Source organism: Oryctolagus cuniculus, chromosome 1 (genome assembly GCF_964237555.1).
Source record: "Oryctolagus cuniculus chromosome 1, mOryCun1.1, whole genome shotgun sequence".
Lineage (NCBI taxonomy): Eukaryota > Metazoa > Chordata > Mammalia > Lagomorpha > Leporidae > Oryctolagus > Oryctolagus cuniculus.
This window is the reverse complement of record NC_091432.1, coordinates 52185126-52202852: the sequence shown is the minus strand read 5'-3', so window position 1 is coordinate 52202852 and position 17727 is coordinate 52185126. Positions and strand designations below refer to the sequence as shown.

The 17727-nt window shown below is 41.2% G+C and overlaps 1 protein-coding gene across 1 annotated transcript in view; it reads left to right on the top strand.

The window, feature by feature from the left end:
- The window catches only part of SPON1 (spondin 1), a 325832-nt gene that overhangs the window by 89039 nt on the left and 219066 nt on the right, over positions 1–17727 (top strand). The window contains exon 3 of the mRNA XM_002708823.5: positions 6802–6935. Within this exon, the coding sequence (XP_002708869.1) occupies positions 6802–6935 (134 nt within the window). The remainder of the gene's footprint in view (positions 1–6801; positions 6936–17727) is intronic.

The window sequence follows — 17727 nt, the reverse complement described above, 5'->3', positions numbered from 1 at the left end:
GATTCAAAGTAAATAAATAGATAAAGAGATGCTAACACTAACAAAGGAAAACAGAGGGTAGTTACATTAGTGTCAGAGCAGAATTCACAGTAAGGAAGTTTGTTAGGAAAAAAAGGGGCATCGACTACTTCATTCAGCAACAGCAGATTACACATTCTTCTCAAGTTCACATGGAACATTTACCAAGATAGACTACATTCTGAGCCACAAAACACATCTTAACACATTTAAAAGAACAGAAATTGTACAATAACTGTTCTAAGACTACAGTGGAAAAAAACTGGAAATCAATCACAGAAAGATAGCTGGGAAAATCCCCAAATACTTAGAGATTAAATAACATACTTCTAAAGACTACATGGGCAAAGGGAAAGATCTCAAGAGAAAATTTAAAACACTTGAACTAAGTGAAGACAAAAATACAACTTATTGAAATTTTGGGATGCAGCAAAAGCAGTGCTTAGAGAGACATTGATAGCATTAGATGCATATAATTAAAAAAAGAATTTAGAATCAATAACCTAAGCTTTTATCATAGAAAACTAGAGGAAGAAAAGCAAATGAAATCCAAAATAATCAGAAGAAAATAAATAATTAAAAAATTAGAGAAGTCAATGACATTGAAAACAAAAACCAATACAGAAAAATCAACAAAACCAGAAATTACCTCTTTAAAAAGATCAATGAATCTTGATGTGAATGGAATGGGAGAGGGAGTGGGAGATGGGAGGGGTGCAGGTGGGAGGGAAGTTATGGGGGGGGGAAAGCCATTGTAATCCATAAACTGTACTTTGGAAATTTATATTTACTAAATAAAAGTTAAAAAAAAAAGATCAGCTACACACCGGGTTCTAGTCCCGGTTGGGGCGCCGGATTCTTTCCCAGCTGCCCCTCTTCCAGGCCAGCTCTCTGCTGTGGCCCAGGAAGGCAGTGGAGGATGGCCCAAGTGCTTGGGCCCTGCACCCCATGGGAGACCAGGAGGAGCACCTGGCTCCTGCCATCAGATCAGCGCGGTGCACCGGCCGCAGTGCGCTAGCTGTGGCGGCCACTGGAGGGTGAACCAACAGCAAAAGGAAGACCTTTCTCTCTGTCTCTCTCTCTCACTATCCACTCTGCCTGTCAAAAAAAAAAAAAAAAAGAAAAAAGAAAAAAAAGATCAGCTAAAGCTGTTTTTTTTTTGAAAAAATAAACAAAACTGACACACTGTTGGCCCAACTAACCAAAAAAGAGGGAAAAGATCCAAATAAATAAAATTAGACATGAAAAAGGAAATGTAACAATAAAAAAAAAAGATCAATGAAATCAGTAAGCCTTTAAGTAGACCAATGAGACAGAAAGAAAGCACAAATTACTGAAGTAGATATTAAAGAGGGGATATCACTAAAGAGCCTATAAACATTAAGATAATAGAGAAATACTATAAACAACTCCATGTCCACAAATTTGCTACCCTAGGTTAAATGGACCAATTTTAAGAGATATAATCTCACACAGGAAGATATTGACAATTTTAATGGTTTTTTTCTATTAAAGAAATCAATAATTAAAAGCCTTCCAAAACAGAAAACACCAGCCCAGATGGATTAGTAAATTCCATCAAGCATTTATGGAAAGAATTATACCAGTACTCTACAAGATCTTTGAAAAGATAGAAACAGAAGGAATACTTCCTAACACATTATATGAGGCCAGCACTACTCTTGTAACAAGACTAGACACAGATCTTATAAAGAAACTATGGACCAATATCTCATGAATATAGATGTTAAAATTCTCAACAAAATAAATTGAATTCAACAATGCCTACAAAGAATTGTATACCATAACCAAGTGGGATTTATCCCAGGTATGCAGGTCATCTAACATTTGAAAATCACTTAATATAATCCATCACATTAACAGGGGGGAAAAAATCACATGATTATATCAATTTAAAAAGTTTGATGAATCTAACACTCATGATAGAAATACTGAACAAATTAGGAATATAGGACAACTTCTTCCTCTTGATAAAGAACATCTACAAAAAATCTACAGCAGGGCCTGGTGCTGTGGTGTAACAGGTAAAGCCACCACCTGTAGTGCTGGCATCCCATATGGGTGCCGGTTCAAGTCTTGGCTGCTCCACTTCTGATTCAGCTCCATGATATGGTCTGGGAAAGCAGTAGAAGATGGCCCAAGTCCTTGGGCCCCTGCAACCTTGTGGGAGACCTGGAAGAAGCTCCTGGCTCCTGGCTTCAGATCAGCCCAGCTCCAGCTGTTGCAGACATGTAGGGATTGAGCCAGCAGATGAAAGACCTCTCTTTCTCTCTCTGCTTCTGCCTCACTGTAACTCTGCATTTAAAATAAATAAATAAATCTTAAAAAAAAAAAAAAAACCCTACAGCTAATATCCACACATAATGGTGAGAAATTCAAAGCTTTCCCGCTAAAACCAGAAATAAGGCAAGATGTCCTCTCTCACCACTGCTTTAGAGCATTATACTGGAAGACCTATCTAATTCAATAAGCCAAGAAAAGGAAATAAAATTTTTCAGGCTGAGAAGGCAGAAATAAAACAGTCTTTGTTCACAGATAACATCATTATCTAGGTAGGCAGTCTGAAAAAAAGTCAACCAAAAAGGGGGGAAAAAAGGAAGGAAGGAAAAGAAAGAAGTGTCCTGGAAGTAATAAGCCAAAGCTGTAGATTTCAGGATACAAAGTCAATCACTTTTTTATATACCAGTAATAAAAAAGTGGAATTTAAAATTAAAAACATATTACCATTTATATTATCAGCCCTCCCAAGATGGGAACACAGGTAGAACTCTAACAAAACTTTTATAAATTCAATATGAAGAAAACTTTTGTTAAAGATATCAAAAAAGAACTAAACATATGGAGAACTATTTTATGTTCACAAATAGGAAGTCTCAATATTGTCATATCAGTTCTTCCATTGATCTATAAATTCAGTACAATCCCAGTCAAATTCTGAGCAGAGTATTTTGTGGATGTTACAAGCTGATTCCAAAGGTTTTGTGGAGAGGCAAAAGGCCCACAATAAGTATTTCAATATTGAAGAAGAACTGATTTCAAAGACTGACACTACTTGACTTCAAGAGTCACTGTAAAGCTATCATAATTAAGTTAACTGTGGTATTGGTGAAAGAACAGTCAAATCAATGGAACACAAGAGAGAGCCCAGATCAATGGAAATGAGTTAACTGATCTTTGACCAAGGAAAAGGTAATAGGATAGAGCAGAGATAGTCTTTTCAACAGGTGGATATCCACATGCAAAATAATATAGACACAGATTTCCTTCTTCCCTTCACAAAAATTAACTCAAATGGGTCACAAACCTAAACCCAAGATATGAAGTGTAACTCCTAGAAGATGATTTAGAAAACCTAGATGAAGTTGGATATGATGGGAACTTTAGATACAACACCAAAGGCATCATCCATGAAAAAAGTAACTGAGAAGCTGAACTTCATTCAAATCAGAAACTTCTGCTTTGTGAAAGACACTGCCAGAAGATAAGCCAGATGATGGGAGAAAATATTTTCCAAAGACATACCTGATAAACAGCTGTTATCCAAAATATTAAAACTCTCCGAGACTCAACAGTCATAAAATGGACCACCTAATTTTTAAAAATAGGCAAAAACCATGAAGATACCTCTTCAAAGAATATATGCAGATGGCAAGTAAGCATATGAAGAGATGTTCAGCATAAATATGTCATCAGGGAATTAAAAATTAAGATAATAATGAGATACCACTACATACCTATTAGGATGGCCAGAATCCAAATGCTGAGGGGGATGTGGAACAACAGAAGTGGCCATTAATTTCAAATGAGGATGCAAAGTGGCGCAGCCACCATACAAGCGTTTTCGCCATTTCTTACAAACCTAAGCATACTTTTACCATATGACTCAAAACGTTGTTCCTTAGTATTTACCCAAATGAATTAAAAATTTATGTCCACACAAAACCTGCACACTGATGTTTATAGCAGTTTTATTCATAACTGGCAAAACTTGGAAGCATCTAAGATGTCCTTCAGAGTGGATAAATAAACTGTGCTATATGCAAACAATGGAATTTTGGTTACTTCTAAAAAGAAATTACTTCTAAAAAGTCATGAAAATACATAGAGGAAACATAAATGCACATTAGTGAGTAAAAGCAGCCCATCTTCAAACGTTACAGCCTGTGTGATTCTCACTCAGTGGTGTTCTGGAAAACTCAAAACTGGAGGCAGTCAACAGATCATGACAGAGGTTGATGGGAGGGAGCATGAATAGAGCACAGAGAATTTTTAAGGCCATAAAATTATTCTATGTGATACTGTGAGGGTAGATATATATCATTAAACATTTGACAAAACCCATTGAATGTACAACACCAAGAGTGAAGTCTAATGTAGGCTATAGACTTTGTAGTGAAATGCCAATGTAGGCTCATTGATTCAAATAACACAACCCTTGAGTGGCATGATGGCAGTGGGGAGGCCGCACATGTGTAGGGATGGAGGATATATGGGAACATTTATATTTCCTGTCCAGTTTTGCTATGAAGCTAAAACTGCTCTGGAAAAAAAATTATTTTTTAAAAGGTAATACAATGGAAAAATGGAATGAGATGCTGACTCTATTGTATTAAAACTTAATTTCTAGTGAATCAAAGACCTAAATGTGAAAGCTAAAATTATAAATATAATGGAAGAAAATATTGGAGAACATCTATTTTCAATTTTTTAGGCAAGAGCATAAAAAATGCAAGCTATGGGAGAGCAATTGACACTTTGGCTAGGTAAAAAAAAATTCTGTTAAGTGAGGATTTATCTGTGGGTGGAAGAAAGGAGTAAATATTTTAAACTATGGGATAGTCACATTTAGAAAATCCTATAAATCCACAAGGAAAATACAGGAAAGTCCACTGACAAGGATTGTGAGTAAGCAATTCATAGAAGGAAAAATCTGAAAAATTGGCTAATATTAAACTGAAACAAGAAGATATTCATTTACAACCATTAAGCTAGAAATATTAGAAAATCCAATAATTAACAGGTATTAGTGAGGCTGTAGGAAGACTTGTGCATAGCTGATAGAATAAAATTAAGTGTAGCAATTCTGTCAAACAACTGGCAGTAGTTTGTAAGGCTAATATGTTTATACTCACAACCCAACAAACGAACAATTGCACTACATGACTGATATGTATTTATATCATTTACAAGTGCAGCAGCATGAGGTTCTGCACTGCAGCATTATGTGTGGAGGCCCAGAGCTGAGAGTCAGCTATATGATCCTCACTGATAGAACGAATAAATAAAATGTGCTCTCTAGATACAGTGGAATACTAGGTAGCAGTCAGAAATGATGACTTATATTCACATACAGTGACACAGACATAGCCCAAAAGCATAAAGTTGAATGAAAAAAATATTAAGACACAAAGCAATCCTAAGTAATTTGAAGTAAATACACACATTGACTAAGCATATACTCAAGGGTACTATGAAAAGATCATGGAACATGAAATTAAAACATAAGTTTATTTTGGTGCAAAAAAATTGAAATCTGTGCATAGAGTCTTCAAAAAGTTTGTGTAAAATGTATATTATGAAAAAACTGCATGGATTCAAAATATTTTTGTATGAAAATTTATCTTCAAATTCATTTTCCATGAAGTTCCTGGAGCACACACTCAGAAGGATGTATATTAAATACTTAGGTACTAAATAGAGGGGAGGTGAAATAGAATAAAACCTAAGAGATAGGCAAGATGTAATCAAAAACTGCCTTAGCTTTGTCTGGTGGTGGAATTATATGAAGAACTAAGGGCCTTGATGCAATTCCTCTTGCTCACTCTCCTATAAAGAAAAGGAATGTTTTAAAGAAAAATAAATACAATATGGATATAATGATCCATACGATTATATTTGAATACTAAATGAGTAATTCAGATAAAGCACTTAGCTTAGTACCTAGCCCACACTAAACACTCAGTGAATGTTATCAATGCTGTTAACACTACTGATGACACAGCTACTATCAGTTGGGATTGGCACTTAAAACCAATTGGATTTGTGTGAACGCCTCTTGAAAGATCCTTTCAGGTCTAATATACTACAGTTCTGCTAAGGGAAAGGCAAATACCACAGTAGGCCACAAAGCAAGCAGACAGGGAAAGAGCTGAAGCTGCCTTGGGGAGTGAGAAAGGCTACAGTCACTGTCTTATTTATAGTGTCTTAGGAAACTTCGGTGGTTAACATGGGAGAATACTGATTAGTGAATAGGAATACATTACCCAAATGAAGAAAATAGAGACTATACAAGTAAAAAGTGCTATGAAATGGGATGAGTTCAAGTACTTTGCTACACTTCTTTCTAAAGGGTTTATCACCTTAATTTTAAGCTCTAAAAATGTAGTTGAAAGATAAAGTCTATCTATGTAATGTTTGCTTTGGATTATCCCACTCCCATCTTTCTCCTCCTTCCCTGAAGTGAGACACAGGTTGTTCTAGTGAAATGAGCAAGATCATCACCTAGTGGTTGGTTCCTCAAAGAGGTAACACAAGGTCTGGTCCCAGAGAGCATAGATGCGCCCAGCCCTTGTCCTGGAATTATGTTAACTCAACAACTGAAACTCTGCGCCAGACACAGTTCTGGGGCCTGGGAATACACAGCTGCTAACACAACACCAGAGATTTACAAATTACATTAAGGCAGTGTCCGTCTGGAAGCTTAGGCACCCTCCCAGGTTGACGTTGCGTTGTAACGTGTTGATTTGCCACTGTTTTCCATAGATCATAGATGAAGAAGAAACCCAGTTTATGAGTAACTGCCCCGTTGCGGTCACCGAAAGCACGCCGCGGAGGAGAACCCGGATCCAGGTGTTCTGGATCGCGCCACCCACGGGAACAGGCTGTGTGATTCTAAAGTAAGTAAACGCGGCAACCTTCCACTCCTTCCCCGCGCTGATCGAAGACTTTGTGGTGTGGCAGCAGACAGAAAAACAGCTTTCCCGGGGCATCGGCCACGTCACAACACCTCTTCATTCTCTGTCACCTGGATTCAAAATGGCACCAGGCAGGCCAGCGTAGGTTAAGTGCTACATAAAGAATTCTTTGCTGAATCTATTTTCCGTGAGATAGGATGATGCTCATAGCCACTTTCTGTCTTACTTGAGTTGATGATACCAGAGCTTGTTAAGACAACTCAGCAACCAGGTGCAGGTAATCGGATTTCTTCCACCTGCAACTTAGCATGTGTTCTTCCAACGCCCAACACGGATCGTGCTTAGTCTGGCCTCCAGGTAACCTCCTGTAGGCCTGGGTCCTGCTTTCAGATCTCTTCTTCCCTGCCCAGCCAAAGTGCCATCTCGTGCCACTTCCTCCCTGGCTTGCTGGTTCTCCTTTCAGTGAGTTTTGGTAGATAAGAGGTATTTACCAATCAAAATATTTTCCTCTGAATGGTAGCATGGTCTCAGATCTAGGTCTCTAATAAGGTTGTTTGCTAGAGAATGGCATTCTCTGGGCAGAAAAACAATTTCTGTGGTCGAAGAAGTTTGTAAAATGCTGCATTCTGTCTCCATTTTTGCAGTTACAACACAAATTAGCATATTGAAGGCTTTTGCAAAGTCATACCAAAAAGAAATTGGTTTCACGCAGAAATTTTCCAAACTTACTTGACTGTAAAGCTCTCTCTCTCTCTTTTTTTAATAAACCCATTAACATTCACCGAGGAACATGATCTATTTTGAATGTATGTAGAGGTCTGTTTGGAGTGATTCGGAGGACTTTTAGATTTCAGCTAGGCATGTGTTCACAGTCATGGGTAGATCCCCAGGGCTCCCAGCTTGGGATCCAAGAAGTCATTTGTTCCAAAAGAGGTAGGGGCTGTCCCAGACATTCTCTTCCTATTCAAACCCCCTAAGGCTTTATTCGGGTGTCTGTCTTGCTTGTCAAATGTGGACATTTCAGCAGACTTCAGACCATGGGTAGCTGCAGCACCCCCCTGAGGAGATGTTGCTAAGAAGGCTTCTATCCTAGGCCACCAGTTCCTGCAGGTCTGCTGAGCCATGGTCCAGACAGCCCTGTCTTTGACTGGCTTCCCTTGGCTGCCATCTGTATGGACATCACTTGTTTCTCCTTGAGAAGTTTCCTGGTATTAATTTACATTGCTGATGTAAACAAAGGAACAAATTAAGCTGTGGAATCTTTTAAATGAAATCTTCTCTCTAAATATAAATCCAGAACATGACTCTAGTATGCAGGTGAAATGTGGGAGAAGGCCGTGGGGAAGTGAATGAGAATCTGTGAACTGAGAACAGAGGTTGTGAGTAGCAGGGGAGTCAGCTGCCGTCACAGCATTGAGCAGAGACTCCGAGATAGGCAGAGGAGCGGGAAAGCTTAATAGTGTTTAAAAATAAAAAGGATGACTTCAGGTCTGTACGGATTGGAGGTTGGTGTGGGAAGCTAGAGGTGGCTAATGACAAGTGGGGCATCGTATGTGATAAGTTTGGGGGCAAGTATTTTTATGTGTTTCTTTTTTTCCCCCAGAAACCTTTTATTTAAGGAATACAATCTTCATATATTTCATAATTACAACTTTAGGAACATGGTGATTCTTCCCAGCATACCTACCCTCCCACCCCTCTTCCTCCTCCCTCTCCTACTTCCATTCTTATTTTTCACTCAATTTGGCTTTTGTTTGTTTGGCCCTGAATTGAAAGTAGGGGATCAGAAAACTAGAGAAACTGACAGTCATTGCCCAAGTCCTAATGTTCATGGCTGCAGAGGCTGGAGGCCTGAGTTCTGCTGTGCTTGGATGTAGTGCCTGGCTGTTGTCTATTCGGTCTCCCAGCCTGGAACACGGCTCTCCAGTACCCACGCCCCTAACCATGGTAGCCTGATCACTCCAAAGAGCCTGGGGCTCTAAAGAAGACAGTTGGAAAGCATCAGATCTACGCAGTGAGGCTTCTGGCCCTAACAGCCCATATCCCTCCGGTCTAGATCTCTGGTTTTCTTTGCTTTATTGTTCTCACAAACCAGAAGCATTTGATCTTCCTGGTGGAAGCCAGAAAGGCATCTCTTGCTTACCCACTAACAATCAACATATGTGGACATATGTTTATCCATTAACAATTAACATATGTGGCTTACTCTTTGGCTCATTCTTTCAACAAAGGCAACTGAGCTTCTATTTGCTCAGGCTTCCAGGAAATACAGGCATCGAGGAATGCTGGGCCCTGGAGGTTCTCATGGGTCAAATCGGGGCGAGGGTTGGGGGGGGGGCAGTGAGTCACGCTCCATGTGCCAGGAACTGGGCCACACATTTGCATATCCTTGTGAGACCTGATCTTTGGAGAAAATCACTCCCACTCCACAGAGGACAGACAGGTACCTGAATGAGGCCAATTTCTCGAAATCACACATCCATTTCACTCTAAAGTCCATGTTCTCCTTTTATTAATTTTTTCTGAAGCCATCATATATAAACTACAACTATTCACTGAAGAAATGATCATTTTATAGGTAAGATGTAAATACACTCACTTTATAAAAGAGGTGGGTGTTGTGGCGCCTTAGATTAAACTACTGCTTGGGATGCCTGCAAGCCTGGGATCAAGTCCCAGATAACTCCGGGCTTCTAATCCAGCTTCCCACTAATGTTCCTGGGAGGAGCAGCAGATGATGCTCCAAGTACCTGGGTTCCTGCCACCCATGTTGGGAACCCAGGAAGAACTGCTGGGTTTAGCTTGGCCTAGCACTAGCTATTGTGGGTATTTGGGGAGTTAACCAGTAGATGAAAGATTCCCTCTCTCCTCCCTCCTTCTCTCCTCCCTCCCTCTCTCCTCCCTCCCTCCCTTCCTCCCCGCTCCCTCCCTCTCTCCTCCCTTCCTCCCCCCTCCCTCCCTGTCTCCTCCCTCCCTGTCTCCTCCCTCCCTCTCTCCACCCTCTCTCCCTCCCTCTCTCCCTCTCTCTCTCCCTCTCTCCTCCCTCTTCCCCTCTCTCCCTCTATCACTCTGCTTTTCAAATAAATCCATCTTTTTTTAAAAGTTCAAACAATAAAGAAGTAGTGAAATACATAGTGAAATACAGAAAAATATATAATACAAAAGAAGTGAGAAGTCCAATAAATCCCAGTTTTCCACGTAAAGGCAGCAATAGATATCAATTTGGTGTGTTTGCTTTAGACTTTTAACTGTGCATTTGTATTCATAAGAGCAAACATAAAACTATATAGTTTCATTCTTGTGGGAATTTAAGTTTACACACGTGGTGTATATATAATGTCTCAAAGTTGAATGGCTTTTCACTAAACAAAACATATTAGAGAGATGTCCAGGTCAGTACATATAAGTATACCCAGCTCTCTTTTCAAATGATTGCATGTAGTCTATAATATGGATGTGTTAATTATTCTGTGGTTGGACATTTAGATTGTTTCCAGTTTTTTTACAAATAATGCTGTGATGAATATCCTTGTACTTGCCTCTTTGAACAATTATAAAGCCATAGTAGATGTCAAGAACATTGGACCATAAGGGATGCACATTTATAATTTTAATAGTCCTTGCCAGCTTTGCCTCCAAAAAGCCTGCCAACAGAAATACTCTCCCTGACTGTGAACAAGAGAGCCTATATTCTTACTCACTCAACAGCCCTTGATCTGACAATGTGGCAGTTAAAAATGGTATCTTATATTCATCCTCATCTGCCTGATTCCTAGTGTCTTAGCATTCTTTTCATTTGTATTACTCCCTCGGTGGATGGTCAATTCATAATCTTGTCTGTTTTTCTAATGTATCTTTTAAAAGTAATTTTGTATATTTAATTTTAAGCTTTCAGAAATATTTTAATGTATTTCATATATAATGTTTTACCCTTATATAAAATATTCACATATAAAAATTATATATACTTGAAATTGACCTTTATATAGTCTAGATAACAATATTTTGTTATAAATTTCTTTAAGATTTATTTATTTATTTGGAAGAGTTAGAGAGAGGGAGAGACAGGGATCTTCTATTCACTGGTTCTCTCCCCCAAATAGCCTCAACAACCAGGGCTGGGCCAGGCAGAAGCCAGGAGCTTCATCCAGGTCTCCATGTGGGTGCAGGGGCCCAAGCACTCAGGCCATCCTCCACTGCTTTCCCAGACACATTGGCAAGGAGCTGGATGGGAAGTGGAGCAGCCAGGATTTGAATCAGCACCTATATGGGATGCCAGAGCTGCAGGCAGTGGCTTAACTTGCTGTGCCACGGTGCTGGACCCTATAAATCTCGGCTATTTCCCTCTACCTCTTTTTCTCTTTTTCTCTTTTTTTGAAGACAGAGAGACTGAAGGACACATATACACACACACAGATCCTATCACTGGTTCATTTCCCAAATGCCCACTATGACCAGGCTGAACCAGGCCAAAGTAGGGAGCCAGGAACACTATCCAGGTTGCCTGTGTGATGTCAGGAACTAAATTACTTGAGTCATCACTGCTGCTTCCTAGAGTCCACATAAACAGGGAGCTAGAGCCACTGAACCTGGCTGAGAATTGAACCCAGGTACTCCACTGTGAGATGCTAAGTGAAATGCCTGCCCTTCTACTTTTCTTGAAAATTTGCTTATGGGTGTTTCATCATCCAAATGTTTGGAATTTTGATTTAAACAAATATATCAATTTTCCCTTATGAATTCTGATTGTCTGATTCAAAACTAATTTGTCTAAACTCCAGGTTTCATCATATATATATACATATATATATCCCTATATATATATGTATAACTATTTTTAATACCTTTATATTTTTTCAAATAAATTTAGATCTCTAATCTTCCTGGAATTTAATGTTGTGAATGATAAGGTATCAGTAAGTTTCAACAGAAAATAGCATGCTCAAAATAAGGTACCAAAGGAAACCTCGGTGAGGGGATGTATTTGCAATGGAGTGAGCAAAGTAACAGTGAGGGAGGCCTGTACTTCTCAGGACTGAGGAGGCAAGACAGGCGAGGGAGCCGACATGATGGAAAGGCCACCATCTTACAGGAAGTGAGATCTTTGCTCAAGGGAACCCCTTAGCCTGAGCAACCAGCCACAGGGATTCCAGCCCTCTCCCTGTCTGATTCCCTGTGGGTTCTCCCCTTTGGCTTGATTCCAACAACAAGGACGATAAAGCCCATTGATGTAATCTATAAGATGATCTTCTCAGGCCCAGACTAGGCTGCAGAGGGTGGAGCTGGTGTCTGGAAGAGGAACCCACAGAATCAGCATGATGGGAAACCAAAATGTATCTTTTTTTTTCAAAATGGATAATTAGTTCTCCATGTATTTATCAAATAGCTTATCCTTTCCCTGCTGCGGTAAAATGCTACTTCATCAGATACAAAACTTTTATAGGTCTGTTCTATTCTGTTTCTCTTTGTATCTATTTCTCCATGAAATGTATACCATTTTATAGCATAATTTTGTGTTTTGATAGCAGCAAGTCAACACACATTAATCTCATAGTTCAAAATGTTCATAATCACTCAAGCAGATTTGTAATTCTAGTTGAACTGTAAAATAAGTTTGCATTCAATAAAAATTTATATTGGGATTTTGTATGGTGTTGCACTGAATTAGTAGTTTAATGTAGGAAAAGTCAGCATCCCTGTAACATGTCTTCCCTGTCATAACATGGAATATTCCCTATGTATTCAGGACTCTTATGTCTTTCATAAAGTTTAATGATTTTTCTTTGTTTATGTGGTACATTCCTTTGAGGCCTTTTCCCCTTGGATTATTTGATTTTTTTTTCCTTTGTGAATTTTTTCTTGTTGAACTTGATTGATTAGGAAAGCTATTGATTTTTTATACCTCAACTTCCAATCTGGATGCTGCTGAACTCTCTTGGTATTTCTAATGATTTCTTTGACTATTTGGGGATTCTCAGATCATCATAGCTAAAAGTCATGAGCAGTATACCTGTTGTTTCATTTTCATGTTTTATTTTATTATCTGGCATCTCTAGTGCAATATCAGATGGTGACTTTTGTGCTTATTCCTTATTTTAATGGGATACTGATGTAGGCAGGCAGATGGGATAAATTTGATTAGATTTGTGAGCTGGAAGACCACACCTTCACCATGCCCCCTGTGTGATTTCATGCCCCTACCTGATCTCACCTGTATGCCCACCTGCCCATCACAGTATGTAACCATTCCCCTTTGAAAGCATATAAAAAGCAAGAAGCGGCCTAAAATTGGTCTCTCTCACTCTCCGCGTTCACTTTGCTACTCATGCTGAGCTGCCTGTGGCTGATCATAACCAAACATTTGTTGCATGTGGCTCCTGGCCTGCTCTCTGCTCGGTATAGACCCCAACTTAGTCTCTAGGCTTTTCTTTCTCCATTAGATAAATCCCTCACTCTCCTATGCATTTCTCTCACTGAATAAAATCCTTAAAACTTTCCATGTTGTCTGGTCTATTTGAGGCAGTGTTCAGAATTCTTCCCTGAATGTGTGGCAGGAACCCACACAGCTTATTAGTTTCAGGAAATAAGCAAAATGGTTTCAGAACCAGTGTTCCATGTGTACCTGCCATGTGCCCAGAGAATAGTAGGTACTGACAAAGACTCAAAGTATAAACAGTGATCCTGACTTTCAAGATAATTTCAGTCTAGTTGTGTAAATAAAAATATGTATGCAGGAGTTAGCGAACATAAGGCAGGCATGAATGGAAGATAAGTTAAACATGGTTAGAATTCAAAGAGGAGATGAATGAGGGATGAAATAATCAGTTTCTTGGAAAGATTAGCATTCATATCTTGAAGGCAGTGGTTGAATTTGGATACATGGATTGAAGGGAAAGGGTTATTTCAGGTGAAAGGGGTGGGCAGAATAAAAGTTGAAATGAGGATTTGAGGATGGGATTAATATGGAAGCCCTGGGGGACAGTAAACTGACTTGTTGAGATTAGAAAGTTTTAGGGGTCCAAAATGCATTGCTAAATCATGGAGGTCCTCCAATGTCAACACAAAGAGGTTGAATTTGATTCAAGAAGCGCAAGGAAGCCATTAGTGGTCATTACAGAGTAGAGTAGCTCACTGGGAGGCAGGTTTGTTAAAAAGTGAATAAAGACACTTAAATCTGGCAGCATAGTACCGGGCAGAGGACAAGGCTTTGTTGCAAAGGAGCATTTGTGTGGCAGTGTTGGGTGATACACCTGGGAGATGGCAGCCTGGAGGGGTAATCTGCCGTGCGCTGAAGCCTGCTTGCTTGCTTGTGTTCCTTTGCCCAGGAGGGAGGGAAGCACACAGTAATCATGACTTTCCTTTTGGCACAAACCTGACACTGTTTCCATTTTCCATTTGGATGCAGAGATTTGAACATTTCTAAATTACAGGCTTCCCAGGCAGCCCTTCTTATAGCCTTCTCCCTACAAATGAATGGCCCGGCACTTACGGTTTCCATGGCAGGCCACAGTGCTGCAAGAATGCTGCAAACCATTACAGCAAAATAGCCGCTGATTAAAGGAAAAGTCCCTATGAGTTGAATGGATGTTTGCGGACCCCACCAGAAAGGAGTCTTGTTCCCATGAGTCTGACAGAAGTTTTGTCTCCTGAAGTGATCCCCACTTTCCATGCATCTATTATATTTGAATAGGCTTCTAACACCTATTTGTCCATCCTGGAAGGGTCTGAAATGTGGGTTAACCTTCTCCTGGGGAGAGTCATTTGGTGAGCCATTTGGGAAATTCATGCTAATGAAACAGTGATTGGCTACGGACAATAATAATAGCCAGAGCCAAGAATTGTCCTGGGTGCTTTACAAATACTTACTTCATCCTTGAAAGTGATGCTAGGGAGGTAGCTGAGGCACAGAGAAGTTAAGGAATTTGTCCACCATTGCAGAGCTGGCCTACTGATCAGTTTTCATTACTGTAACACAATACACGAGGCAGACTAACTTTATAAAGAAAAGAGGTTTATTTTGGCTCCTGACTCTGGAGATGCAAGGTCTAGGGGCCTCCTCTGGTGCTGACACAGTTCCTGAGCAACATCAGGCATCACATGGCAAGAGACAGAGAGCAGGTGTGTGAATGTGTATTTACTCTCTCCTGTTATAAAGTCACAAGAATTCAGTTGTGTGGACTCTACCCTAATGGCCTTAGCTAATCCTAATCCATCGCCCAAAAGCCCTACCTCTAAGTGCCATAGTTGGCTTAAGTTTCCATTATTATTATTATTATTATTATTATTTTGACAGGCAGAGTGGACAGTGAGAGAGAGAGACAGAGAGAAAGGTCTTCTTTTTGCCATTGGTTCACCCTCCAATGACCGCCACGGCCGGCGCGTTGCGGCCGGCGCACCGCGCTGATCCGAAGGCAGGAGCCAGGTGCTTCTCCTGGTCTCCCATGGGGTGCAGGGCCCAAGGACTTGGGCCATCCTCCACTGCACTCCCTGGCCACAGCAGAGAGCTGGCCTGGAAGAGGGGCAACCGGGACAGAATCCGGCGCCCCGACCAGGACTAGAACCTGGTGTGCCGGCACCGCAAGGCGGAGGATTAGCCCATTGAGCCACGGTGCTGGCCAGTTTCCACTCTTAATACTTCATAGTTGGGGTTAAATTTCAGCATGAGTTCTGGAAGACAAACCAGAGCATCTGGGATTCAGACAGAAGTATCTGACTTGTGTCCGTGACCTTAATGCCAACCTCTACCATCTTGGACTGGTGCTGCAGGGTCCAGATAAACTCTGACTTCTCCCTCTCCCCACCTTCAGTAGCCAGATCTAGGCAGTTGGGCTTTCTCCCATCTCCTGCTGTCTGTGCATTGCCTTATCCACTGTCACTTCTTGCCTCACTATTGCAGCTTTTGCCGTCTGTTCTTCCCTTGGTGCCATTTACCGAGTGTCTCCTGTGCACGGGCACTGTGGGCCCAGAGACTGTCTTTGAGGTTGCCACAGTCTCACAATTTGCTTGAATCACAAGCAAAACAGATCAGCTACGCAAGTCCTTCATCCGCAATTCTGAAATCCAAACATCTCTGACATCCAGAAAATTTTTCAGAACTCATTTATGTAGAAAGCTGTCTTCCCTGAAAGGACTTGAAGGAATGTGTAGTCCTTTTGAGTAAACATGAATGAGTGTGATTGTGAGCCGCCTTCCCAGGCCCTCCTGATAGGGGTGTTTCACAATACAGGGAGTGGGCACAGTATTATCATTCTGAAATCCAAAAACATCCTGAATTCCAAAACACGCTGGCCTCCAGGGTAGCAGATAAGGGAGCTTAGCCCTGGTGCAATTCAGGGTGGGAAGGCTGATAAAGGAAGAGTTGCTCAGACTGGAGGAATGAGAGGAGGCAGCCCTCTGGCAGCAGTGGGTTTTCCACAAATGCTAACAAAGAAGCAATTCATTTTTTTTTTAACCAGTGAAATAACCTGTTCCAAACTGTGGCAGCTACAAGATCTGAGCACTCATTCAGTGTTCCCCATCGACAAAGCATGAAGTCAGAATCCCGTAGCCTGGTGTTCAAGGCTCTTCATGCCTTGCTCCACCACCTTTACAGCCTCATTGCTGGGAACTCCCGCTCCCTACACAGTGCTGTGCACTTCACGAAGGCAGGCATCAATCTCATCGCTCCCTATAGCCCAAACGCCAGGCCCGCACACCACAACCCATGGGCCAAATCTGGTACATGGCCTGTTTTTAGACATGAAGCTTTATTGAAAAACACCTACATTCATTTCACTTGTGTATTGTTTAGGGCTGCTTTTGTGGTACAGCAGCAGAACTGAGAAGCTGTGACACAGAGTATATGGCCTGCAAAGCCTAAAATATTTCTTATCTGGCCCTTAGTAGAAAAAGCTTGCTGCTCCCTGCACTGATGCATAGGACCGGAGACTCACTACTTGTTGGTTCTTGGCCTGGGTTCTCCTAAAATTCCAGCTGAATCAACTGTTTGTCAACATGTAGCTTATCTGGGATGTGATCCCAGGGAGCAGGAGTGGTGGGTAGACCTGGTATGGTTCAATCAAGTGTTGATTGACGAGATCATCACTACAGGCCACAGTGTATGAGCCCACTGGGATCTTGGGAGAAGCCGTAAAAGATATGTGTCAGAAAAGGGCACGCAGGGTAAAGGGTGGGGGTGGGGGAGCCCCTGTCCATTGGCCTCCATCCTCCATTGATCAAAGGCAGCCCTGTAAGCAGTCTCTCCCTGCACTTCTGAGTCGCACCCACAGGAGCGTTCCCCAGATTTTGAACACTTGGTGCAGCATCACTGAAGTTCCGGAACAGGAGGCAGCTGGTACACTCTGCTGGTGTGATGTGCGTCATCTAAGGACAGTGGGGCAGAGCTGACCCGAATCTAAACACTGCGAATGTGTCAAGGTGCGTAGAGTGCCCAGGCATGCTCAGTGTTTTCCTGCCACCTCCCTCCCCAGTTCATTAGCTGAAACTTACTCTTCAGTGTGGAGGTGGGGCTTTTGGAGGTGATTAGGTAGTGATTAGTTTAGACTCAGGGATGGAGTTAGCGCCCTCATGAGGAGACAATGAGAGCTGCCTCCTACTCTGGCCCCACAACACCCACCCCCCACCCCCCGGGGAGTATTTGAAAAGACGGCCAGCGTAAATGTGCAGAGTTCCCTGGCCAGACACTGAATCTGCCACTACCTTGTTCCTGGACTCCCCAGTTCCCAGAACTGTGAGAAATGAATTTCTATGGTTTGTAAGCCACGTGCTTTATGGT